Source organism: Humulus lupulus, chromosome 1 (genome assembly GCF_963169125.1).
Source record: "Humulus lupulus chromosome 1, drHumLupu1.1, whole genome shotgun sequence".
In the NCBI taxonomy this organism is placed as follows: Eukaryota; Viridiplantae; Streptophyta; class Magnoliopsida; order Rosales; family Cannabaceae; genus Humulus; species Humulus lupulus.
In genome coordinates this window covers 193,068,855-193,096,750 of record NC_084793.1, presented here as the reverse complement: position 1 = coordinate 193,096,750, position 27,896 = coordinate 193,068,855, and the positions used below count along the sequence as shown (strand labels likewise).

Here is a 27,896-nt window from a genome sequence, read left to right as displayed (position 1 = left end):
CATATATTTTTTTCTTATTAAAAACGATATAGAAACTTTAAGCTTGAAAATTGTTTTTCACCTCTTTCGAAATAAAATATTAACATATCTTCCTTGATGGAAAAAAAATAAAATATTGTGAGAGATTTGTAGAGAAATGATAAACTACACTCGAAGAGTTATTACTACTAGTCTTTCACCATGCATTGATTTTCCAAACTTATAATTTATACAAAAAATAAAAATAAAATTACAATACATAGGTGTAGATTGCAACTTACAAAAAGTGGTGATTCTAGTCGTTATGAGGTATGGTTTAGTCTTTTTTTTGACCTATTTATACGAAATGTTTTTTTGAGCAAAAGTTAGCTAGCAAAGATCAGGTCTTCACAATAGTTAATTTAATTACCTTGTACAACAGATGGAGCGAGTCCCCGGGACTTAAAGGTGAAAAACCAACCTCAGCCTTTGCTTTTGTATTCCCTCTTCACTTGCCTACTTTTTAGCTTTATCTTTCCATTTATTCCCGATTTCCTAATACAAATTCCATATCATAACTAATCATCACTCTTCATTTTTCCAACATCACCAGTAAGAGAGTAAAATGGATGATGATCATCATCTTCATCACCAATACCACCAAAGCTACTCAGATGGGCCAAGTGGGCTTGACGGAGGAAGCCCAGAAAGCCCATTATGTTTAAAGAACAATCCCACTACAAATTCCAAGATTCAGCAGCAGCACCATTCCCTCAATACAAACAAAGAACAAGACAGGTTTCTTCCCATAGCCAACGTTGGCCGAATCATGAAGAAAATGATCCCTGGAAACGGGAAAATCTCCAAAGACGCAAAGGAAACCGTTCAAGAATGTGTCTCTGAGTTCATAAGCTTCGTCACTGGGGAGGCCTCGGACAAATGCCAGAGGGAAAAGAGGAAGACAATCAATGGAGACGACATCATTTGGGCTATCACAACCCTAGGTTTCGAGAACTACGTGAGCCCTCTCAAAATTTACCTCGAAAAGTATCGAGAGATCGAGGGCGAGAAGCTGAACATTCCCAAACAACAGCGAAGTAACGATCAACAAAGGCAGCTTATTCAACAACAACAACAGCAACAATTATTATTAGATCATCAACAGGATCAACAAAGTAGTACTCATCTACTCCCCAACTTCAATTCTTTGTATTCGTCTACAAATCTCATACCTCATCCGCCTTTTGTCGCCACAGATCATCAGCCGTTTCCGGGGTTGCCCGTGTTTTCGCCTAGTTCTATTCCAAAGTTGCATCCACAAGATGTAGACTCATGATCGTTTGCATGGGGATCCGCAGGTTTTGGCATCATGACAATCATATCTCTTTCACTTCTAAATAGTTTTTATATGCGTTTTCTTTTAAAGAAAGTTTTGAATCAAATGTTAAACTTCTAGGGATTTTTTTTTTCATATTTGTTGTCATTTTTTTATTATATAGATTTTATATACCTTATAAAATTACACAGAAAAGCACAATACTTATTATTTTTTTTTGAGCAAAGAAAAGCACAATACTTATTGAAATAAGTTTGTGGCCATTTTGAAGGAGTTTGCAGGCCTTGGAGGAACATAAACATTAGGGTATTGTTTTTTTAAAAAAAGATATATTAAAGTATTTATAAACAAATTCGTCACTACTCTCTTATTACTTTTGAATTTTTATTTATTTATCTATTTATTTTTTGTTGTAATTCAATCAATTTTTTATTTTATTTTTAAATTTGTTATACTCGACGCAATTTTTGTTCCGAATATGGAGAATGTATTTTTTTTTCCAATAAGAGGGTGACTTTTTTTCAGTAAACTAATCAATTAGATTTAAAAGATCGTTCTTTGAATTATGCAAAAAAAAATAAAATTATTCGGTTATAAGATGAATGTGGGATTTCTCATTTCGAGCATGAATCCTTATAAGCGCGATATTTTATTTAAAATGTGTCATGTATTATATTGTTTCAACTATCAAAAATAGCTTTCTTTCTTTACTCATTCCCAAAAAGCAACAAGAAATTATTTGTAGTGTTAGTTGATGTTTGGTTCAGCAGAATGAAATTAAAACAGTAATGTAATGAAATTATTTGTAGTGGCCCATGGACTCAATATGCAGATTCGTGAATGTTGGGAAGAAACGTGGATAACATTTACCCCCAAACCTTCATCTGTGCTTGCGCGGTGGAGGCTTGCTTCCTTCCCTGATCAATTCTCGACATCCCGATTCATTCCCAAGGAGACAGTTCGCTTTCATGGGGAATTGATTGCCGAGAGCTTATATAATAAGCGTTTGTATTAACGTCCCTGATCGAATCCCAAAGGTTCGATCCATTTACAAGGATCCGGGTTTTTTTACCAGAGCCCAGGTTCATTTACTTCAAGGCCGTTTAGATGACCCCTGATCCTTCAGCTTCATCCTGATACACACACGTGTCCCCCTGCAATTGGTGTGTCGATGGTACTCAAGTCTGATAGATTAGGAGACATTCTCTTGGTTACCGTGTTGGCAGTCAAACATCAGCGCTAATTTCGAAGCGTCCCATCTGCACGAACATATCCTTTAATATTCCTGCATCATTGAGGATCATTGGATGGACGACCTTTGAGATGCTTTTCCTGTGGATCGTTGGATCGAGGCGGTGCGGATCGCAACTTTGGGAAACCGCGATCCGATACTTGAGTAGGTTAATTAATGCCCCTGCGCGATTCGGGACCATCCGATGGGGGGGATCGTGTTGAACCGTCAGATCAAAAACACATTTTCAGTCCTTATAAATACCCCCATATTTTCATTCAAAAATTTTACGCACTCTGAACGAATGAAATCACAGAAAAGACTCTTTATGTCCGAGCTTGCCGACGAAATTCTCCGTCAGTTACTCTGCCTTCGCCGTCGTCTCTTTCCTACGCGTTTGATTTCGGCACCCTTGCCCGAAAGTGTGACTTCGGCCCGACCATTGGACGAACTGTTGTGTCTCCTCCGCTTGTTCAAGACTATGGTTCTGTCGTCATTGTCGCCAGAAACACATCATCCTCCACAATCAACACTTTTTTGTAAGTTTTCCAACTCTTTTACTCATGTTTTCTCATGCTTATCATTTTGTTATACTGTCGTTATAGCTATAGGGATGTTAGAGCCGGGGCCACCGTTTAGGGCAGCTCTGGGTGTCTTAGAATAAGAGAACAAATTTTCTGGCTTGTCCCGGATCCTCTCAGGTCCGAGTTGTCCCTGAACAAGTGGTAATAGGCCGACTTGGGAAAGCTTTTAGAAGAACTCTTCTTATTTGTTCCTGATCAGGGCTTTCCAGATCTTTGGTGATCCCGGATCTGATCTGGAGGGGACTCTTCCAAGAAGTTTGTAGGAGAGCCCCCGTACCTTGACCAACCTTTTTGGGTTTTGGTGCTAATTGCTTGGATGTTTGCTTTGTTCCCTTTTGTTCCCAGATCATCAGCCATGAGTCACGGCGTCACCCTTTATCCAGAAGAGTATGTCCAAGTGACCCCTTTCATCCTGGAAGGACATGAACCCCCCAGTGGCAACACGTGGGAGATGGACAGGGAGAAGAACCTCTTCCGAAACTACTGGATGTTGGATATCCTGGAGAAGCATTTGGGTGTGGAGTCGACTCCTGGACTATTTTATAACCGCTTCGCTAGGAAGGAGGAAAAGGCCCACACTAGCGTGGGCGAATTTGGGGCTTGGAGCATGGGCCACATCAGTGCGGGAGCCACTCTCTCGCTCCACGACTATTTCGCGCAATTCCTTAAGTTTGTGGGGGTCGCGCCATTTCAGCTCTTGCCCCAAGCTTACCGGATCCTCACGGGATGGCGCATCTTCTGCGTGGCGAAGGAAATATCGGAGCCGACCCCAGCTGAGGTGTTGTACTTTTATAAGCTCGAGCCGCAGCTTACGCCAAGGACAAGACCTGGGACGACTTCTACAGATTGAAGCCTCGTGGAAATTATGCTGCCCCCACCAGTTCCTGGAAACATCCCCCGGATGTCAGACATTATTGGTTTATGACATCCGGGTTCCTTTTGGACAAGAACCCCACGTTGATGCTGGACTTCCAGCGAGTGGGTAAGTAGTCTCTTTTTCCCTAGTTTAAGTCATTCTTCTCATTCTTTTTGTTATCCGGTTTCAACTTACAGTCCTGGATGACAGGACCCTATGCCCAAACCCCCCTTACCCAGTCGATCCTTGATCGGAAGAAGTTCTACGCCACGTTAAGCGCGGAGGACCTGGACATAGCGGGCTATGTAAACACCGCCAACTGCGAGTAGTTGGGATGTTGGCGGCCAACCAGACGATTGTGGCCCCTAGCCTTCGGGGCCTACAATGCGAGAAAGATCCGAATTTGAGGGAGGAACTGACCCTCACCCATATCGAGGCTGTGGAAGACGCGACCCGGGCAGATGCGGCGAAAAGGAAGAGAGAACAGGCCCAACAAATGGAGAGGGCCACCTCCGAAGAGCTGGAAGCTCTCTTCGACGAGGCTCAACCGAACACGGGGGCTCTCAGGGCTAGTGTATCGGGGCAAGGTAATTCGCCTTTGCTTTTGACTTATGCTCTCCATTTCAGGGACTTAGTTAGGGATAGACTAGTTTGTCGAGGCCCCTTGTTCGGGGTCGTTAGAGAAATGAGACCTTCATCACCATCGTTGTAGACCCAGAGACTCTCATGTACTCGTCCGGGTTCCTTCAATATGGCAACTTCCTGGACTTGGACGACATGGGAGACCGAATTCGTTCCTTCGCTTTAGGAGAATTGAGTCGAGCCCGAGTTCTAGATAAGGGTTCGTACCGGAGGACCTTAGCCTAGTTTTTCTTTTGAATCACTTCTTATCCTTACTCATATACTTTGCTGACTTTCTTTATGTTTGTTTATTTCAGAAGGATCTGATATGTCTAACCCTGTGGTCAAGATGAAGCAGGCCCTTGAGGCCCGGGCAGCCAAGGCCAGGGCATCGGCCAAGAAAGCTGCCAGAGGCGCGCCCAAGAACAAGGTGTTGGACGCGATTCTTGGGGGCTCAGTGCTGGAGCCGAATACAGTCGGGGAGGCCTCAGCCATGATCCCTACTACAACGGTTCATAATGAAGCTGTCCCATCCCAACCGGATCAACCTCCGATCATTGACCTGGAGCAGGAACCTTTGGCGAGTCAAGGGTTCGAGAAGAGGGTTGCGGACTTGGCTGCGGGTGAGTCCGCGAACCGGGCGAAGAGGGCCAAGACTAAAGACCACTCCTTGGCTGAGAATTCTTCCGAGGAAAGTCAGTTCGCCACTCGAGAACTTCCGGAGGCTCCCATACTCCCCGTCAACCCGGCTCTTCCTGAAGAGGGGGAGATGATCTTGCGGGAGGAGCGGTCGAAGATGGTGTCCTAGACATGGGAAGACGACCAGGGAAAGAGAGAGGAGGTTTACTGGGCTCTGATGATCTATCGTAAGGTTGAGTTCTCTGAGCGTCCAACTGCCTTCAGTGCTTCTCAGCCGATCATGGATCGTCTCATTGCTGAGACTGGGTTTCGCCCCATATTGGGGCAGGACATCGCCCCATTTGCCGCAGACCTGCTGGAACAGGTTGGGACTACCATGCCAATCTTCAGCTGAAACGGTATGCCACCTTGGCTAACCAGGATGCTCTATTTATCTCCCAGGCTATCCGTCACCAAGCCACTACTGTAAGTCATCTGCCTGTATCTTCCTTTGCTTTTCATATTTTTAATTCGTATTTTTTTTCTAACTTTGATTTGTTCCAGGGTGCTTTACTGGCCCATCGGAATGCCGACTTGGTGGCCGAGATGGTGATGAAATTGGAGACGGGCCAGCTAGAATTGGAGGCAGCTGTGAACCAGTGGGAAGCCGCTAAGGAAGCCCTAGCCAAGGAGGTGGCCCAAGCCAAAGCAGACCGTGAAGAGGCCGCTCGGGCCCGGTTCCAGCTTGAAGAAACTTCGTCCTGGAGAGAAGCTAAGTATAAAAGGCTGGTGCCTAGTCTGGAGGCGGAGCTTCTCCATGTTTGGGGCTCTGAGGCATTGTCTAAGGCTCTCCTAGAGGCAGCCGAAGCCCAGTCTCGCCAGGATCAGGAAAAAATCACCGCTCTTGAGTCTCGGATCCAGGCCTTGGACGATTTGCTTCAGCTAGAGGTGAAATTGCATGGGGAGGCTCATTAAGGGAAAGAGCATGTAACGCCCTGGATAGCCAAGACCGTTACACTGTGTTTTTATAAAGGTGCAAGACTTGCTAATCAAGTCATTTAATTCAGAACGTGTTACTGAAACTATAGTTGAACTAGGGTTAAAAGATTTTGGTCTCAAAAGTTGCATTTCTTATAAATAAACATTTTTTTTACATGGGATCCCAAAAGTAATAAATTAAAGACTGTTTACAAAAGATTCAAGATTTAAATACAGTGATTAGCCACTCTAAGGCAAAACAGACAGTTAAGCATTTCTCGTCTTGTTCCACTCCTCGGCCGTGGCGGCCGATCAGCTGACTATGTACATTCAGCCCCGCAGCTCTCCATCTAAGGGTTGATCCAAATTTCCTTTGCCTTTACCCGCACCACGTAGCACCCGTGAGCCAAGGCCCAACAAGAAAACACAATAACAGAGCACAATCATTCAACAGACAATCAGATAACTCATACCGCATAAGCATGTACTCAACAGTTTAAGCATTCATGTTAATCAAGTATTCAGCATACCAAGTATATCATTTCATATCAACAATCAATCCACATATGATAACTAGGGTTAACGCCCTTAGGCCGCACCCTCTATTTATCCTACTGACTCCGGCCCGCTTAAACCGAGCTCAGTGAATATTAAGCTGTCCTCGGCTACCAGTGGTGGAGCCGCGCCCTGTGCGCAAGTATAATTTACGGCACCCTTAGGCTGTTTATCACATGTCCCATGGCGTAATACCACCTATGACATTATACAGATATCAGGAGCACTTAGTCCCATCACAAACACATAACCGGGTGCAGTTTTCTTACCTTTAGATCTGCTAGCTTTGTTCGATTTGATCCTCAAGCACGATCCCTCTTGAGCCCTAGCGCACACCTAGTCACAACCATAGATCAGAATCATCACCAAACCTCAAGTCCGAAACCTATCCTCGGGACCAATCCCGAGCCCTCGAGAAGCCCTATTTCCACCAAACGGGGTGGTGGAATCAAACCCCGAACCCCCGGGCAAAAACCCTTGAAAATAACCCAAAAACCCTTTTCTGGAACAGGGTAGCGCTACAAACTAGGGGTGAGCATCTAAACCGTCAAACCGCGGCGATCGACCGCACCACACCACACTACACCGCAAACCGCGTGTCAAAAGTGGAATGGTTCGGTATGGTTTGTATCTTAGCTAAACAGCGCGGTGCGGTGCGGTGCACGGTTTGGCGGTGTGAAATTTTGTTTTGCACCACACCGCACTGTATACTTACAAATATGTTAAAAAAAAATTAAACTTTACATGTGTACCATTTTTTAGTAACCCAATATGAAACTAGGAGCCCACTTAAATTAAGGTATAACCTTATTCTCTTACACATCATACACAACAACAACTCCTTCCTCTCTCATATCATTTGCGCCTCCTCCCTATCACCATCTCTATCTTACACATTTTTTAACACACTTACACCGTGGAAAACCACCCAAACCACACTGCAAAAAATGGTTTGGTTTGGTCGGTTTGGTGCAACGAAATCACACCGCACGGTGTGTTCTAGCTACTACACTGCACTTGTGGCGTGGTGTATTAAAAAGTGTTCAAACCGCCCAAACCACACCGTGCACACCCCTACTACAACCAAAGACTAAAGCGCCCTAGACCACTCAGCCTAGCGCTACAGCGCCCAATGGCTAGCGCTGTAGCGCTAGTCATAGCACAACAATCCCTGCATTTTCCCCCTTCGATTTTCCCCGAGCCAAACCTTACCAAAACTCTTCCAAACTTCAACCAAACATAAAAAAAAGCCTACCAACATTCTCCACTCATCCCAAACATCCCAACCAAACATAACCCAATCACATGCACCCCTAATCAAAGAATTCACCATAGCTGAACCTAAAGCTCACAAACTTAACAAAACAACAGCTGAAACCACATAACTTGAACTAGAATTCCTTACCTTTGCTGGATGAGCTTAGCCTAGGTTATCCTCCTCACTAGCTTGGCCTTCACCTCCTCAAAGCTCAGCTTCAATTTCCCTAAAATTCCCCACCAAAACTCAGCTCAAATTCCACAACAATACCAAGAACTAGAAACTGAAAAACTACCCTGAACCTTACCTCAAATGGATGGATTGCTTTGCCAATTCCGCAAACCAGAACAGGGATCCTAGCCTCAAGCTCTTGCCCAAACTCTTCCTGAGTTTCTGCCCCAAAAGACCTCAAGAGATGGCGAAGAAGAGCTTAAACCGAGAGAGAGAAAAAAACTTCCAATTCTCTCTTTTTCCTTCTCTTTTTTCTTTTCTTTCCTTTCTTTCCTTCAAAATTCCGGCCCTTTCTACACAATCCATTAAGTATAAAGCCTAATTACATTTGTCTCTTATAAACTAAACGACCACAATACCCTCCCATAATTCCTAAGCCTTTTTATCCACCTAGGGGCATTTTGGTCATTTCAACCAATTCCCGCTAATTCCTCGAGTGCCTCAAATATCTAATGCTTACTTCTCGACACCTAACTAATCACCAATTATATTCCTCAATGTCAAAATTGACCCCAATATATTCTCTAAATTCCCAGAAATACCCCCAGGCTCTCCCTGAGCCGGGTATAAATCCCCGCTGTGACTTTTTCGCTAAACCGCTCACTAGGATCGTCTCGAGTCACATATTACAGATATATCCACATAATAATGTGGTCTTGACAATTTATCGCAAATATATACAGTTATGCCCTCAACGGGCCAAAATTATAATTATGCCCTTCTAACCTAATCAGGGCCTACATGCATACTAATACACATAGTCATGCATCACAGATATTCAAATAGTCATATAACATGCGTTTAATCATTAAATCACATATAATCCAGTTATGCCCTCTCGGCACACTAATCAAGGCCCTTAAGCCTTATTAGTAAATTTGGGTCGTTACAATTATCCCCTCCTAATGAGAATTTCGTCCTCGAAATTTACCTGAATAACTCGGGATACTGATCCCGCATTGCTGTCTCAAGCTCCCAGGTCGCCTCCTCGACCCTACTATTCCTCCACAACACTTTAACAAGAGGAATCATCTTATTCCGTAGTACTTTATCTTTCCGATCCAAAATCTGAACCGGTTGCTCCTCATAAGCTAGGTCTGACTGCAATTCCAAGTCTTCATACCTCAACACATGAGTCACATCTGAGACGTACTTCCGGAGCATAGAAACATGGAATACGTCATGAACTCCTGACAACGATGGTGGCAAGGTTAACCTATAAGCCACCTGAACAATCCTTTCCAGGATCTCAAAAGGTCCAATGAATCTAGGGCTTAGCTTGCCCTTCTTTCCAAACCTCCTCACCCCTCGCAACGGTGAAACTCGGAGAAACACGTGGTCCCCAACCCAGAACTCCACGTCCCTACGCTTGGGATCAGCGTAGCTTTTCTGTCTACTCTGTGAGGCGAGCATCCTAACTTGAATCTTCTCTATGGCTTCACTTGTCCTCTGAACCATATCTGGCCCCAAATACTTCCTCTCACCCATCTCATCCCAATGAATGGGGGATCTGCATTTCCTCCCATATAACATCTCATAGGGAGCCACTCCAATCGTTGATTGGTAACTATTGTTATACGAAAATTCAACCAACGGGAGATACTTACTCCATGACCCTTCAAAGTTGATCACACACGCTCTGAGCATATCCTCCAATACGTGAATCGTCCTCTCAGACTGTCCATTAGTCTGAGGATGAAAGGCTGTGCTGAACTTCAACTGAGTTCCCATAGCCTTCTGTAAACCACCCCAAAACTTGGAAGTGAAGATAGGATCCCGGTCTGACACTATAGACTTAGGAACCCCATGGAGACGTATGATCTCCCTCACATACAACTCAACATACTGATCCACAGTATATGTCGACTTCAGTGGAAGAAAATGGGCTGACTTGGTGTATCTATCCACTATCACCCACACCGAGTCATGAAGCTCAACTGTTCCGGGTAAACCTCCCACAAAATCCATCGTAATGTCCTCCCATTTCCACTCGGAAATACCTAAAGGCTGAAGCAACCTTGCCGGTTGCTAATGCTTAACTTTCACCTGCTGACAGGTTAAGCATCTGGCTACGTACTCTACCACATCCTTCTTCATCCTGGGCCACCAATGTAACATCCGTAGATCCTGGTACATCTTCGTGGTACCCGGATGAAGTGAGTACGGCGCGTATGAGACTCATCCAGTATCTCTCGTTTGATCCCCTCATCAGCTGGAACACAAATCCGCCCCTGACACCGAAGTAAACCAACCTCAGAAATAGAATAGTCCTTAGCTACTCCTGCTAAGACATTCCTTCTAACTTCCTATAACTGAGCGTCTACCAACTGTCCCTCTTTAATTCACTCTAGCAGGGTCGACTGCAGAGTAATATTGGCCAACCGGCCTACCACCAATTCTATCCCTGCTCTGACCATCACATCAACTAACTCTCTCGAGATCTGGGTGGAACTGTACAACTGACCTGGGCCTCTCCGGCTCAATGCATCCGCCACTACGTTGGCTTTCCCCAGATGGTAAAGAATATCACAATCATAGTCTTTCACTAACTCCAGCCAATGCCTCTGTCTCATGTTCAGGTCCTTCTGTGTAAAGAAATACTTTAGACTCTTGTGGTCAGTGTATATCTCGCACTTCTCCCCATACATATAATGTCGCCAAATCTTCAGTGCGAAAACCACCGCTGCTAACTCCAAATCATGGGTAGATACCGCTGCTCATACTCCTTCAGCTGTCGTGATGCATAAGCTATGACCTTCTCATTCTGCATCAACACACAGCCTAGACCCAACCTCGATGCATCGCAATAAACAATAAACTTCCCTTCCCCTGAAGGAAGACTCAACACGGGCGCAGAGATAAGTCGTCGCTTCAGCTCTTGGAAACTGTCCTCACACTTGTCTGACCAAATAAACTTCAAATTCTTCAGTGTCAATTTTGTCATCGGTGCCGCTATCTTCGAGAAGCCCTCCACAAACAGTCTGTAGTAACCTGCTAGACCAAGAAAACTACGCACCTCCGAGGCGTTCCTTGGCCTCGGCCAATCCCTAACTGCCTCCACCTTAGACGGATCCACCTTAATCCCATCTGCGCCCACAATATGTCCAAGGAATGTCACTTCTGGTAACCAAAATTCACATTTCTTAAACTTGGCGTACAACTGATGCTCCCTCAACCTCTGAAGAACCTGTCGAAGATGAATCTCGTGCTCTGCCTCTGAACTGGAGTACACTAAAATGTCGTCGATGAAGACAATAACGAACTGATCCAGAAAGTCCTTGAACACCCTGTTCATTAGGTCCATGAAGGCTGCTGGGGCATTGGTCAAACCAAACGACATGAACATAAACTCATAGTGCCCGTACCTCGTTCGGAAGGCCGTCTTCGGTGTGTCCTTGTCCTTGATCCTCAGCTGGTGATAACCAGATCGAAGATCAATCTTCGAGAACACTGTCTTACCCTACAGCTGATCGAACAAGTCGTCAATCCTTGGTAGGGGTACTTATTCTTGATAGTCAACTTGTTCAATTCCCTGTAGTCTATGCACATTCTCAAAGTCCCATCCTTCTTCTTCACAAATAGAACTGGAGCACCCCACGGTGAGTAACTAGGCCTGATGAACCCCAAATCCAGAAGTTCCTGCAACTGTATCTTCAATTCTTTCAGTTTCGCCGGTGCCATTCTATATGGTGCCCTCGATACTGGCTCTGTCCCTGGTGCCAACTCAATGACAAACTGAATCTCCCTACGCGGCGGCAACCCCGACATGTCCTCAGGGAACACATCCAAGAGCTCGCAAACCAATCTAGTCTTTTCCGGTTCTGTTGACGAAACCCTGGTGGTATCCACCACGCTAGCCAGAAAACCTATACACCCTCCTTGTAGCAGATCTTTGGCTCTCAGTGCTGATATCCTGGGTATGCGGGGTCCAAGCACCGCTCCCACAAAAACAAAGGGGTCCTCGCTCTCTGGCTCAAAGGTCACCATCTTCTTTCTGCAGTCAATAATCCATACCCAAAATCATATCAAAGTCCTCCATACTCAGCTCAATCAAATCTACTGACAACTCTCTACTGTCAACTATCACTGGCAGTGCTCTAATCCACCTCTTAGATACTACCAGTTCCCCTGTAGGCAAAATAGTCACAAACCCTGAAGTACAATACTCACTAAGTCTACATAGTCTATCAATCACCTTACTAGAAACAAAGGAATGTGTAGCACCAGAGTCAATCAATACAGTAAAAGGGGAGCCAGCACTAGAAAGATGACCTATCACTACTGAGGGGCTAGCCTCGGCCTCTGCCTGCGTCAGGGTGAACACTCGAGCTGGAGTCAAGCTGTCCACCTTCCCCGCATCTCCCTTCTTCATTGTCGGGCAGTCTTTCTTGAGGTGTCCCACCACCCTGCACACATAACAGGCCTTAGCCCGACATTCGCCCGGATGGTGTCTTCTGCACCTCGTGCACTCAGGATAAACCCTCCATGTATCACTGCCTCCCTGACGGCCACCCTGAGTACCCCGACCTCTCCTATTAGGACCAGGAACGGTCGAAGCATCATGGGTCTTCCTCTTCAAATCACTGGGGCCTTCGCCCCTAACAGAACCAGAATATGGAGGCACCGCCCTGCGACCCTCCCGCCTCACTACACTCTCTCTCCATATCTTATTTTCCGCCTCCTCAGCGGTAAGAGCCTTCTCTACAGCCTGGGCATAAGTTTTCCCTCCAGGTAGTGATGCAATCCTCACATCTCGGCCTATCATAGCATTAAGCCCTCTAATGAACCTGTCCTGCCTAGCTGCATCAGTAGGCACAAGGTCGGGTGAGAATTTCGCAAGTCTATCAAACATTAGGGCATATTTTGTAACTGTCATGCTGCCCTGAACCAGCCCCACGAACTCATTTACTTTCACTGCCCTGATGGCAACATTATAATACTTCTGACTGAATAAGTCCTTGAATCCTTCCCAAGTCAAAGCAGTAACATCTCTGGTCTGTGATACCACCTCCCACCAAATTCGGGCATCCTCCCTCAACATATATGTGGCATAGGCCACTCTGTCATGTCCCTCTACCCTCACAAAGTCCAGAATGGTAGTAATCATGGTCATCCACTGTTCAGCCTTCAGTGGATCAAGTCCTCCCTCAAAGATTGGGGGCTGTTGCTTCCTGAATCACTTATACAACGACTCCCATCTATTCCCAACCTCAACTGGCTGTACAACAGGTACCACTGCAGGTAGCACAATGGGGGCAACACTCCTTGATGGAGCCTGCTGCTGCAGAATTTAGATCTGTTCTTCTTGGTTCTGTAGCCGAGCCTGCATGTCTGCCATAAGCTGCTGCCAGTTCTCAGGGACTGGCAGAGGGGTCTGGCCCTGGTCATCATCTTAAGTCTCAGACCTGCCAGCTAGTCGTGTAGATTTTCTTGGACGCATCTGCAATCAGACTATGATGACAGGGTAGTAATTCTTTCATGATCCATCACTGGAACTCCAATCATTCACAAGCAATCAAATTATAACAATTTATCCAAATATTCATCCATATATTCATTCACATACATAGCAGTGCTGATAAGCATGCCTCAATATCATCATGCAATAGTCAAGGGCCAGGCCCTATCAGTATCTCATGCTCCCTATTAATCAAGCATATATCAACAATCATATCTCATTCAAATAATTTAAGCACATAGTCATATATACACAATTTACCAAACCCTGAGTCGAGCTTGGCTTTTGCGGCGAATGTACATGTCCAGCCAGTCTTAGGAACCCTTAAACCTAGGACACTCTGATACCAAGTTGTAACGCCCTGGATAGCCAAGACCGTTACACTGTGTGTTTATAAAGGTGCAAGACTTGCTAATCAAGTCATTTAATTCATAACGTGTTACTGAAACTATAGTTGAACTAGGGTTAAAAGATTTTGGTCTCAAAAGCTGCATTTCTTATAAATAAACATTTTTTTTACATGGGATCCCAAAAGTAATAAATTAAAGACTGTTTACAAAAGATTCAAGATTTAAATACAGTGATTAGCCACTCTAAGGCAAAACAGACAGTTAAACATTTCTCGTCTTGTTCCACTCCTCGGCCGTGGCGGCCGATCAGCTGACTATGTACATTCAGCTCCGCAGCTCTTCATCTCAGGGTTGGTCCAAATTTCCTTTGCCTTTACCCGCACCACGTAGCACCCGTGAGCCAAGGCCCAGCAAGAAAACACAATAACAGAGCACAATCATTCAACAGACAATCAGATAACTTATACCGCATAAGCATGTACTCAATAGTTTAAACATTCATGTTAATCAAGTATTCAGCATACCAAGTATATCATTTCATATCAACAATCAATCCACATATGATAAATAGGGTTAACGCCCTTAGGCCGCACCCTCTATTTATCCTACTGACTCCGGCCCGCTTAAACCGAGCTCAGTGAATATTAAGTTGTCCTCGGCTACCAGTGGCCGAGCCGCACCCTGTGCGCAAGTATAATTTACAACATCCTTAGGCCGTTTATCACATGTCCCATGGCGTAATACCACCTATGACATTATACAGATATCAGGAGCACTTAGTCCCATCACAAACACATAACCGGGTGCAGTTTTCTTACCTTTAGATCTGCTAGCTTTGTTCGATTTGATCCTCAAGCACGATCCCTCTTGAGCCCTAGCGCACACCTAGTCACAACCATAGATCAGAATCATCACCAAACCTCAAGTCCGAAACCTATCCTCGGGACCAATCCCGAGCCCTCGAGAAGCCCTATTTCCACCAAACGGGGTGGTGGAATCAAACACCGAACCCCCGGGCAAAAACCCTTGAAAATAACCCAAAAACCCTTTTCTGGAAACAGGGTAGCGCAACAGCGCTCTAAGGAGAGCGCTACAACGCTACAAACAGAGACTAAAGTGCCCCAGACCACTAAACCTAGCTCTACAATGCCCAATGGCTAGCGTTGTTGCGCTAGTCACAACACAGCAATCCCTGCATTTTCCTCCTTCGATTTTCCCCGAGCCAAACCTTACCAAAACTCTTCCAAACTTCAACCAAACATAAAAACAAGCCTACCAACATCCTCCACTCATCTCAAACATCCCAACCACACATAACCCAATCACATGCACCCCTAATCAAAGAATTCACCATAGCTGAACCTAAAGCTCAGAAACTTTACAAAACAACAGCTGAAACCACAGAACTTGAACTAGAATTCCTTACCTTTGCTGGATGAGCTTAGCCTAGGTTATCCTCCTCACTAGCTTGGCCTTCACCTCCTCAAAGCTTATCTTCAATTTCCCTAAAATTCCCCACCAAAACTCAGCTCAAATTCCACAACAATACCAAGAACTAGAAACTGAAAAACTACCCTGAACCTTACCTTAAATGGATGGATTGCTTTGCCAATTTCTCAAACCAGAACAGGGATCCTAGCCTCAATCTCTTGCCCAAACTCTTCCTGAGTTTCTGCCCCAAAAGACCTCAAGAGATGGTGAAGAAGAGCTTAAACCGAGAGAGAGAAAAAAACTTCCAATTCTCTCTTTTTCCTTCTCTTTTTTCTTTTCTTTCCTTTCTTTCCTTCAAAATTCCGGCCCTTTCTACACAATCCATTAAGTATAAAGCCTAATAACATTTGTCTCTTATAAACCAAATGACCACAATACCCTCCCATAATTCCTAAGCCTTTTTATCCACGTAGGGGCATTTTGGTCATTTCAACCAATTCCCGCTAATTCCTTGAGTGCCTCAAATATCTAATGCTTACTTCCCGACACCTAACTAATCACCAATTATATTCCTCAATGTCAAAATTAACCCCAATATATTCTCTAAATTCCCAGAAATACCCCCAGGCTCTCCCTGAGCCGGGTATAGATCCCCACTGTGACTTTTTCGCTAAACCGCTCACTAGGATCGTCTCGAGTCACAGATTACAGATATATCCACATAATAATGTGGTCTTGAAAATTTATCACAAATATATACAGTTATGCCCTCAACGAGCCAAAATTACAATTATGTCATTCTAACCTAATCAGGGCCTACATGCATACTAATACACATAGTCATGCATCACAGATATTCAAATAGTCATATAACATGCGTTTAATCATTAAATCACATATAATCCAGTTATGCCATCCCAACACACTAATCAAGGCCCTTAAGCCTTATTAGTAAATTTGGGTCGTTACAGGCAGGCGGATGCCTTGGCTCCAGGGCAATAACATGAACCTCCTGCTTTACCCCGATCCCGCCGCGAAGAGAGCTGAGTTCGAGGCTAAGGAGAAAGCTGACGCGAAACCCTTGGACGAGGAGGAGATAGATGGGGCCAACCCGGAGGCATCAGGACATGGAGAAGTCTAAGCCCGGGTCTTTTACTTGTTTTTCTTTCTCTTTTTTTTGTAACACTTTTATGGACGCGGGTGCGTCCAAGACAATTTTTATGTGTATCTAATTTTTCCTTTTGCACAAGTTTTTCCCGTTCAATTCGTTAGAATCTCACTAAGTGTTTTACCAACTTGCATGGAAGAATCGAATATTCGATCCTGGTTCCAATGGCCGGGACCATTTGGGAAAAATAGAAAATGTTTATCATGTCTGGGGAACCATGTTCGTCCCGATTTCGTAATACATGCTCCAATGGCCTGGACCATCGGAGATCTCTTTAGATTTTAACTTATTAACTCGATTTAATCTTGCTATTCAGGTTCCAACGGCCTGGGCCACTAGAGAGTTAGCAATTGTCACCAAGTTTGTTGTCTTGATTTTGGTGTTCAGGTTCCAATGGCCTGGGCCATCAGAGATCAGTTGATCAGCTTATTTTGGACCTATGGGTAAGGTTCCCACATTTTGGGTCATTTATAAGTGGTTTTAGATAACTCATACCTAGGACTCACGTTCTAACAGTTTCAGGCCGTTATGGCAAAGACATGGACATGCATCTGGTTATTTGGGACCACGTTCGGTCAATCGATTTTCACGTTCTTTATACTCCTGGACCACACATGTCCGAGAAGGGACTAGGCTCTAGACTTGAGTCCTATCCGGTTTGTACCCCCCAGACCATGTATGTCCGGGTTGAGACTAGGCCTTAGCATTGCGTCCTTTCGGATCTGTACCCCCTAGACCATGTGTGTCCGGGTTGGGACTAGGCCTTAGCCTTGCATCCTTTCGGGTTTGTACCCCTTGGACCATGGCAGTCCGGGTTTCAAGTTTGTACCCCCCGGACCATATCTGTCCGGGTTGGGACTAGGCCTTAGCATTGCATCCTTTTGTTAGGAGTTGGGTTTCTGCTACTCCCAGTTTGTACGGTCCGAACTAGGACTAAATTTTGCGTTTTGCATCCTGTTTATTTTTGTTCCCAAACTTGTTCGTACGGATGGATATACCCCCAGCGAAGACTGTAGTCTTGGGTCACTTGTTTATGAAGACGGACGCAAATTTCCATTTCTTTATGATGTTTTGCACACATCATTTTTATTAACTAAGAAACCGCCCTGGGGCGTACATTGCTTACAAGAAAAATTAAAAGCAGGAACATGCCCTCCTGACTATTGATAGTACTTACGGAGATGTTCCACGTTCCAGGCCCTTGAAACCTCTGTTTTGTCAAGTCGCCTTAAGCGATATGTTCCCGAACAAACTTCATGTTGGATTTCATATGGTCCTTCCCAGTTTGGGCCCAGAACCCCCACTCCCAGATCTTGGGTTGCAGGGAAGACTCTTCTCAGGACTAGATCGTCGGTTTCAAACCTTTGGCTTTTAACTTTAGAGTTAAAATATCAAGCGATCTTGTCTTCGTACATATTCAACTGAACCTGGGATTCTTCCTGGATCTCCTCAATGAGGTCTAAAGATTCCTGGAGTAGGGCGTGGTTTTGAGTGGGATCATACGTGTCCCTTCTGTGGGATGAGACAACTGTCTCCATTGGGATGACTGCTTCACATCCGCATACCATGGAGTAGGGAGTGTGTCCGGTAGATGTTCTTTTAGTGGTCCGGTATGCCCATAATACGCGAGGCAGCTCCTCCGGCCACTTGCTTTTGCAGGTTTGAAGTTTTTTCTTCAATGTTCCCTTCAAGATCTTGTTCACGACCTCTGTTTGCCCATTTGCTTGAGGTCTGGTGATCGCGGAGAAGCTTTTGATGATGCCATGCCTTTCACAGAAGTCAGTGAAATGGACGCTGTCAAATTGCTTCCCGTTGTTGGACACGATCTTGTAGGGGAGGCCATATCGGTACACAATGTTGTTGATGACGAAGTCCAGGGCCTTTTTTGAGGTGATGGTGTTCATGGGTTTTACCTCGACCCACTTGGTGTAATAGTCGATGGCCACGATAGCGTATTTCATGCCACCTTTCCCGGTCGGGAGTGACCCTACTAGGTTGATGCCCCATACTCCGAAGGGCCAAGGACTCGTCATTAGAGTTATTTCCGTTGGAGGGGCTCGCGAGATCTTCGTGTACCTTTGGCATTGTTCGCACTTGTAGACGTAATCAATACAGTCTTTCTTCATGGTTGGCCAGAAATATCCTTACCTTAGGATTTTCATGGACAAGCTGAGTCCGGCTGTATAATCTCCGCAAAAACCTTCGTGCACCTCATGCATGATTGCACTCATTTTGGTTCTGGATACGCATCAGAGGTATGGCATGGATAGCCCTCTGCGATAGAGTTTTCCTTCCATGATCACGTATCTGGGGGCCTGGTATTGAAGCTTCTTGGCTGCTGCCCTGTCCGTGGGCAACCCCCCGGTTGTTAAATAATGGATGATGGGTCCCATCCAGGACGTGGAATGGTCTATAGCATTGATCGTGGGGGCTTGAATACTTGGTGCGGGGAGATGGTTGATTGGGACAAGCTCGAAGAGCTCTGCCTCATCATTCATGGCCAGTTTTTCCAACGTGTCTACAAACACATTTTGTTCCCTGGGGATCTAGCGGATGGAGTGTTTCTTAAAAGATTGAAGCAGTTCTCGCATTCGTGTCACATAAGCTGCCATATTTTCCCCTTTTGTTTGGTATTCCCCCGAGATTTGTCTGACAACCAATTGGGAGTTGCTATAGACCTCCAGACTTGTGGCCCTTACTTCCTGGGCCAAGCGTAATCCGGCTAACATGGCCTCATGCTTGGCCTCGTTGTTCGATGCCTTGAACTGGAATCACAGGGCACTTTGTAACTGGTGTCCTTGTGGTGACACTAGGATGATCCCGACTCCTGCTCCATTTTCATTTGAGGCTCCGTCTACGAAAACCTTCCACAAAGGTACCGCGGGATCGATGGGATTGTCATCTTCAGTGATCCCGGTGCATTCCACGATGAAGTCAGCCAGGGCCTGCCCCTTGATTGATATTCTGGGGACATACGTAATATCGAACTGACTCAATTCCATGGCCTACTTTAGGAGTCTTCCCGATGATTCGGGTTTTTGTAAAACTTGTCGTAAGGGATGGTTGGTCAGCACTCTTATGGCATGGGCTTGAAAGTAAGGCCTAAGCTTCCAGGATGCAGTTAGTAGGCAAAATGTCAATTTTTTGATTAGTGGGTATCGCGACTCTGCACCTAATAACCTCTTGCTTCCGTAATAGACCGGGGGTGTCTGGCTCATCAGCATGCTGGCGTCCTCACTGATTTTTATTCACGAAGGCGCTGGGGTGGAAATGCTGTTCCCATCCATTCTGTCTAGGGACAGCCCGGGGCCTGGTACCCTACGGGCGCATCCCTTGCGGATTAATTGGGTGATCCCGTCCTGGGATGGGACACACCTTCTCTCTCCTAGGGAGCGGTCCTGGGTTGGCCCTTGTTTTCTGAACGGGAGGAGTTTTCCTCCGGGTTTACTTTTACCTCGGGGTAAGTCACTTTGGCCTTCCCTTTTTCTTGAGCCAGGTTAGGTGGGCCGTGTTCGGGATCTTGTCCCAGAGGAGGGATCGACCTCGCATTTTTGGGCGCGTAGGTCCTAACCTGCGGGGCAGACGGTCGTGTTCCTGAAGGTGGAACAACTGGAGGGTTGGCCGCGAACCCTTGGGCAGCAATGAAAGCTTGCAGGGCCAGGAGGGATTCTTGCATCTGGCGAGTGGCTTCTTTCTGTTTAGCTATCCTGGCCTCTTGGTCCAGGACTTGTTTCCTTAGTTTTGTCACCTCTAGGTCCTCCTGGTTGGGGTCTACTTCTTATGGGATCGCCGAATCCTCAACTTCATGATTGTGGTATTCCCCTTCATTTCCCTCCTCTTCCTCGTAGTAATCTTCCTCATAATCCACCCTGTCTTCATAGTTCCGTGACTCATCAGGTTGGGGCATTTGATAAGGTGTATCCTCAGGTTGATTTTGAGGGAGAGGCTGATTGGGCAATGGCTCTCCATTGCCTTGCTTTTGGTGAGCAGGGTCGAACGTGGCATGTTTTGTGTTCACCATTGTTATAGATATCCGATATCTTTTTTCAAAAAGCCTTCCTCGTCTCTCAATGAAAGCATCAATATATTTACCGAGTTTTTCAGTAACTAGAATTATAAGAGATAAGAGAGCTTAGAAAGCAAAGAACGTAGATTATCACATAAGGAATTTTACGTGGCTGGGGCGTTAAAGAGCCTTAGTCCGTGAGTTGATTGTATTAGAGCTTTTAGGAGCTCAAGTAATAAGATCTCTGTAAATTTGAGCAGAATGTATGTTTACAAGAGAAGAATCAGATCCCTTTTCCTAGCACACAATTATTCATATTTATATGTAGTTGAGTGCTCTGGGTTTGGGCCGGATTAATTCGGGCCCAATAAGAGTATAAACACTATTTTCTCGCTGATGGAGGCTTAATACAAAGGATTTTAATAAATAAGATGCACTAATTAGGGCCCACTGGGCCGGCCTGAGCGTAACCACGCTACAAGACTAACAACAGTACGCAACTTTAGTCTGGTTCGCGTGGGCTTCGAAGGAGATCTGGGGGACAGGATCTGTCAGAGTAGTGGCGATACAGTTCTGCAATGATGATGTACATTCCGTATGTAACATCTTTTGCAGATTAGTTATGGAGACACAACTCCATGTTTCTCGGAGTGAAGTCAGTATCGGGGACCACCTATTACGCCCAACCTGGGTGCCTGGTCCGGGTTCGTTTACTAACATCCCTCTTGATTTACTAGGACCCTGGTTCGTTTATGTAGAGTCCAAGAACTTTACTTAGCTAGTTAGATAGTAGCAGTAATAGTAATAGCTAGTAATAGTTATAGTATGTTTTTAACTGTGGATTTTGGTTCAAGCTGGGAATTAGTTGGACACTCGTAGCAACACTTGTACATTTCATAAGTTTAACCTATAGTTTAAGAATATTAATTATAACTTAAGGTTTGATTAATAGGACTGATTATGAAGATGATAATTATTATACTATAAGGTTTAGATAGACCCAATGAGGAAATGACACTTGTCATGTGTATGTTTAATGAATAATTAAGTAGTTTTGAGGAATAGTTTATTAAGAGCAATATTTGAAAATCCCAGAGTCTGCCAGAAGCTTTGAAATCATTAAAGGACTTAGTCAAGGCTGTTTACTCAATTCAAATTAGGATGAAAAAGTGTAATTACGTGTATAATATTTTAGCGTATGCCGATATATCGCAGCTCTAGGGGGCAATATATCGCCATACGGGGATACGAAAAACACGTAGCTTCGCACGACAACCTCGATGAGCCTCGGGAACATCAGTCCAGGCGATATATCGCCTAGCATGGGCGATATATCGGTTGTGGTGCATGGTTTTTGAATGATTTTGAAACCGAGCTCATTTTAATCCTTAACCTCTTGATAAGTCCAGAATCTTTTTGACCGAGTCTTCAGCCATTCAAATGATTTTCAATTAAAATGCCATTATTTTATTCAAGCTAAATGAAGATCTTTTCATTCTTGAACTCTATAAATAGGACCTAGTACCCAGCCATTTCTTCATTCATCAAGCTGAGTTCAGAGCCTACAAGCTGCTAGGATTACTTTAGAGTGTTAAACACTTGGATTGGGGTTATAAGCTTAATAAACACTTGGGAAGTAAGGTTTATAGTATATTTCGATTTCGAGGTGTAGTTTGGTCATAGAAGCATTCAAGGTATTCCTAATTCTAGTTCCTTTATGTATTGTTCTTATAGTTCTACTCTACTCAAATCCTAACTCAGTCTTCTCTTGGTTAGGCATCTAAGATCTTGAACTTGAGGTTCTTGTTGGTAAGTATCTTTTCGATGGTGTAGTTCATTCTTTTCATCTCCTTTCTTTAGTATACTCACCTCTCTATTATGATTTTTAGGAGTGTTCCAAAGTCCCGATCTTGTTCTCACAATCCGGTATTTTTGGTAAGGAAAATATGGTAGATTTGTATGCTTTTATGTTGTTGATATATGTTTATGTTATAAGTATGATATGTTTTTAGTATATGAATTGTTTAGATAACAAACCACATAATTTGTTTAGATAACAAATATATAACTTGTTTAGATAACAAGTCCCAATAGTAGATTCCTTGGGCATATGATTGTTTAGATAACGAGCCCCATAAATTTATGTGACTTGTTTAGATAACTAGCCTCGTAAATTTATGGGCATATGATTTCTTAGCTAGCAAGTCCCAAGAAGTATGATGGCCATTATAATAGATGTTGTATTTATATAGTCATATGATTATAGTTTACTGTTTATAGTTTATGTGTATGTATATGTTTTAGGCATGTAGTAGATTTTCCTTGCTGGGCATTAGGCTCATTCCTTTATGTTTTATATGTGCAGAAAAATAGTTATGGCGGCGGGAAGGGTTCTTGGCAGCTTGGGGATGTGTATTGAGGAAGAATGGAATCGGTGGACTGTGCGTACGATTCGAGGATAAAGTTGTTTAAGTCTTTCAAATCATATTTTCTATGTATTTTTCCGCATTGGAGTTGTAATGAATTTTAAGATCTAAGTCATGTTTTATTTTATTTTCAAAACAATGGGATCCCATACCCTAATCGTATTATTTTTTTTTATGTATTTAACTTTTGCTTTACAGTTTATAATAAAGTCATGGTTATTTCATATGTATGTTTTCTTAAGATTAGTATAGTAGTTTCTAATGGTCCAAGTTTAGAATAGTTGGGTCGTTACAGTTTACCAGGATCCAGGTATATACACTATCGTCCCGGTCCATTTGTAGACTTGAGGAAACAATTTCTTCATCGCACCGCGGTTAAAATCAGACAAGGGGTTCGGGAAGATGAAACACGTCGGCTTCATGGTCCCGGCTTTTCTCCCGGGACAATGTGTGGGCTTCACTGACATTTGGGCCACCAAAGCTCACTTGTTCTTCGTCTATTGGGCCTGATCTGGGCCTTCAATTCCTTCAGGGTGGCCCATGGACTCAATATGCGGAGCCGTGAATGTTGGGAAGAAACGGGGATAACACCTACAACTTTGTACTCACCAAATAATTAGTTATAATATTTTATCAAAAAAAGAAAATAGTTAGCACACTACAAGAATTAGTGTTTTTGTCGGCATAATTCGGTCTGCGAAAAACAGTTCTTTTGTCAGTGTGAATTTTCACCCGCATAAGCTGTTTTTGCTGGTGCAACTTGCTAGTTCGCCTGTAAAAGAAACTTTTGCCGGCGCAATTTTGAAACGGGCCGACGAAGAGTTATATACTTTTTATGGTGCCCTTTTTGCCTACGCATAAGGCATAATTGCACCCACAAATGTAGTTTTTTCCCAAACCGAGCTTTGATGCTGATACTTTTGCCAGCGTATTACGCAATTGCCTTGGCAAAAGTTAATTGAATATGCTGAAAAAGTCATAAATGCACTGAAAAAAGTATTACATAATAGAAATACACTATTTTTTTGTGTGGATTTTTTGAAGTGATTTAAGTTTAATTTAGTATCATTCATAAATTAATAAGTATTTAACATCTAATCAACGATATAATTGTTGGGAAAAGTTATACATGACTTTATTTATTTTTATGTAGATCATATATTAAACAAATTAATATAAGACAACCTAGAACATGTTTCTACAATTTAATTTAAACAGAGATAGTGATAAGAACACTTACATTATACGCAATAGAATGTATTAGTCCTTCTTTCAACTTCTCTAACACTTGAATCCTTTGTGTCGAAGGATATCACCAAGAAACTGAATCGATCTTCAAATTTCTTCACAGCCTTCCAAAGTATCCTTAGAATCATCTAGACTAGAGTGGGAAATTCTCAACACATGAGATGGATACAAAGAGAAGAAGAATAGAAGAGAATATTGAGGCTTACACTACTACAAAAAATGCGAGCCCTCTATTTGAGAGCCTTAAAAATTGATTTTTTTAAGGCTTGCACCGCGTGCCCTTAAAAGTTATATTTTCAATTTTTAAAATTTTTTTTATTTTTATTTTAATGGCGGTGGCCGAGACCCCACGACAGAGCTCCAGCGATGTCCCACCACTCAACGGTGGCGGTTGAGGAAAAAAACTACTGGGCTTCAAAGCCCAAGTTACAAGGAACGTCGTGGTGGTAGTGGTTTCGCTCGGAATGGCCTAGAATGGTCAGAAAATGCCCGGAAAGCTTCGGAATCTCCATGGATTCCGACGAACACCCACGATGGTTTTTGGGCTTGATCCTCAAGTGGGTTTTTCTCCCCATCGTGTGTTGAGTATGATGGTGGTGGTGGCTCGACTCAGAGAGGCTTGAGGTGGCCGGATTTTGCTCAGAAAGCTCATGGTGGCGGTGACTTCGGGCGGCTCGTTGACTGGGCTAGGCGGTGCGTGAGGGTGGCTGCTCGCAGGGGTGGGGGTTTCGGCGACCTGCGGAGCCGCCTGTGCGGCGCATGTCATCGGCGGAGCAAAGGGTGGCGGCCATCAGGCCTGGCAGAGAGCTAACGGGAGGGAGAAGAGAGAGAGAGAGAGAGGAGAGAGAAAGAGGGAAATCTGATTTTTTGGGGGGGAGGGGCCGAAATTTCTGGGTTTTTAAAAGAAAACCTAAATTTATTTATTTACTCATTTATCTAATTATTTACTTATTTAGTTTTTCATTATTTTATCAATTAATCACTTAATTTCTAAAAATAAATCCTTTAAAATTTATACTTTTAATTGACTATAATGTATTAGTCATTTAAATTTTCTAAGGTTCTTATTACAATTTAAATCATATTTTGGTCTAATTAAAATGATTAAGACTATTTATTTCATTAATTTCCCCCAACTAGTATAAATTTAACTTTATAATATAATTGTGCCATAATTTCTTTTACTCTCAAAATTTAAAAATTATGAAATAATTAATCTGAAATTTGTAATCTACACCCTAAAAGCATACCCAAAATAAAATTAAAGACAATTAATATACATAATTTAAAAATAACATTTAAATATAAAATAAATATAAATAATTTTTAATAAAAAATATCTTTCATAAAAAAAAACCTGCAATACATTTTATTTATTTATTTATTTTTCAAAATAAATAAATATTATATAATCAAATAAATTCCTTTAAATTTGAATTTTAAACACATGTCCCAATACTTTTTAGAGCCTACTTTGCGAGCCCTTAATATTCTTTTAGAACACTCAAAGTGTGCTCTTAAAAGTCTTCACTAACTCAAATTTTCTCATAGTCTTTTAGAACACACCTCTGTTTTTAGGGCTCAAGAAATTCTTTAAGGACTCGCAACGCGAGCCCTAAAAAGTCCAGGAGCTGTTTTTAGGGCTTGCACCTAGGTGAGTGCCATAAAAAAGTATCCTAAAAGAGTGTTTTTGTAGTAGTGTTAGAAAAGGACTTATGATGTAGAGAGAGTGTGAAACCCTAAAGCATCAAAAATAGATCTTTTGATCATCTATTGATCTCCTCAATCATTTGTTTTCAACTCTCACTTAACATTCCTTTTCTAGACTCAATTAGGTCACTTATTTTAATTAAAAAATAAATAAAATAATAAATAATATTAGCCATTAGGTCGAAATTATCATGGGCTTTAGGCCTGTGAAATTTCACATTTAAGTATAAGCCCGTTGGACTTAAAATCAAGACCCGTATTATTTTCTATTGATTAATTAGTTAAATAATTATTTAAATTCTTTATCAAATTAATTATTTATAATTTGAACATTGATTTAAACTTATTTATTAATTTAGGCACCAATTTGTCTTAATTAATAAATCTGTCCTAAAATCTATTTTCTTCTCTAAATTGCATAACTATGTGAATTTATCCAAAATTGACTTGGTCAACTTTGATAATTCTAATTGATAATTAAATCAATTCATTGAGACTATCTAGATGATTTTATCCAAGGTACAATGGGTACCATAGGCCTATGAAATCAAGCTCCAATAAGTTATCACAAATTTAACAAATAAATTTACTAACTTATTAATTCCTCGTGACTCCACTAAAGACTCAGAATTGCACTCTTGAATTCATAGAACTCTCTATAACCAATATAGATACATTATTAATTATCCATTTTTGCAACCATAATTGTCACTCAATCCTCTATAGACGGTCTACAATGAGATGAGACTAAAAATACCGTTTTACCCCTCATTGTATTTTATCCTCAAAAGACTTGGTTCCTTGTAAATGATATTTCAGTAAACTAATATTAATTACTAAAATGAGATCTTTATCATTTAACACCTTGAACAAACTAAAAGGAAACCATCATTTTACTTGTTCATCAGAAGCTATAGATATTCATCTCTGTGATTAACACTCCCACTCAATTATACTACCGAGTTCCCAAGAACTCAAATAATACAATCAGTTAGAATACTAACCACTCAGAATTGAGATTGAATAGACATATGGTCAACTATATGATATGAATAGAATAGATAATAACAGTATGTTTACTTATCCTATCTACTGTCAATATCGGTCCAATCCGATGTAACAATTACATCTGATCTTATCTACTTTGCTAATGTTCTGGAAAGAACATAACACTACAATATGTAAGTAGATCATATCGTAGATTGACAAGTTAGTGTAAATCATCTACACTGACTAATCTTAGGACTAACTTATGTTTGAACATATAATCATATTTATATTCCACCGTGATTATGTCACTATAAATATGATTAGCTATATGCTCAAGATTTAATAGAAGTTTATATTAAACAAATAATCATGAAAATAAAACATGTGAGCAAAGTGATTGACCAAGTCAAAATTGATTTCTATTCTTTTATTGATAATAAATGAGATTACAAAGAAATTGAGTTTTAATTAGGGCATAAAACCCCAACAAACTCCCATTTTCACTAATTGAAACTAATGCCTTAATTATACTAATCCCATTTCCTTTATATGTGTTAGGATTAATGCCCTAAAAGCATGTGAATAGATTTGATTGGTTTTAAATAAAAGTAACATTTTATTATAATTGAATGTTATAGTGATTATTTGAATTAATTATATAATAATATCAAGAAAATTCCCACTGCATTCATGAGAATATGTTCTTGTATTAGTACGAGAGAATTAAGATCATATATAATGAATAAAATAGTCAGTAACATATTAAAGTAAGAAATCTTTAATGAATGGTTGCTAGTACGGTTTGCTAAGTATACAAGATGTAAGTAATCTAGATTCAGATTACTAATGTGGATAGACATCTTAGTAAATGTGCTGTATATAA

General features: G+C 42.4%; 1 protein-coding gene across 2 annotated transcripts; it reads left to right on the top strand.

Moving 5' to 3' along the window:
- Positions 1-245: 245 nt before the first annotated feature.
- Positions 246-23,289, top strand: LOC133801892 (nuclear transcription factor Y subunit B-7). Of its 2 annotated transcripts, XM_062240114.1 has the most exons (3): positions 246-426; positions 572-1,316; positions 23,005-23,289. In XM_062240114.1, exon 2 carries the CDS (start codon positions 584-586, stop codon positions 1,292-1,294), a length of 711 nt encoding a protein of 236 aa, XP_062096098.1. In that variant the 5' UTR covers positions 246-426; positions 572-583; the 3' UTR covers positions 1,295-1,316; positions 23,005-23,289. The 2 variants fall into 2 exon arrangements, with proteins under 2 accessions (XP_062096098.1, XP_062096089.1); XM_062240105.1 differs by lacking the exon at positions 23,005-23,289 and having other exon boundaries at positions 572-1,429.
- The last annotated feature ends 4,607 nt before the right edge of the window (positions 23,290-27,896 follow it).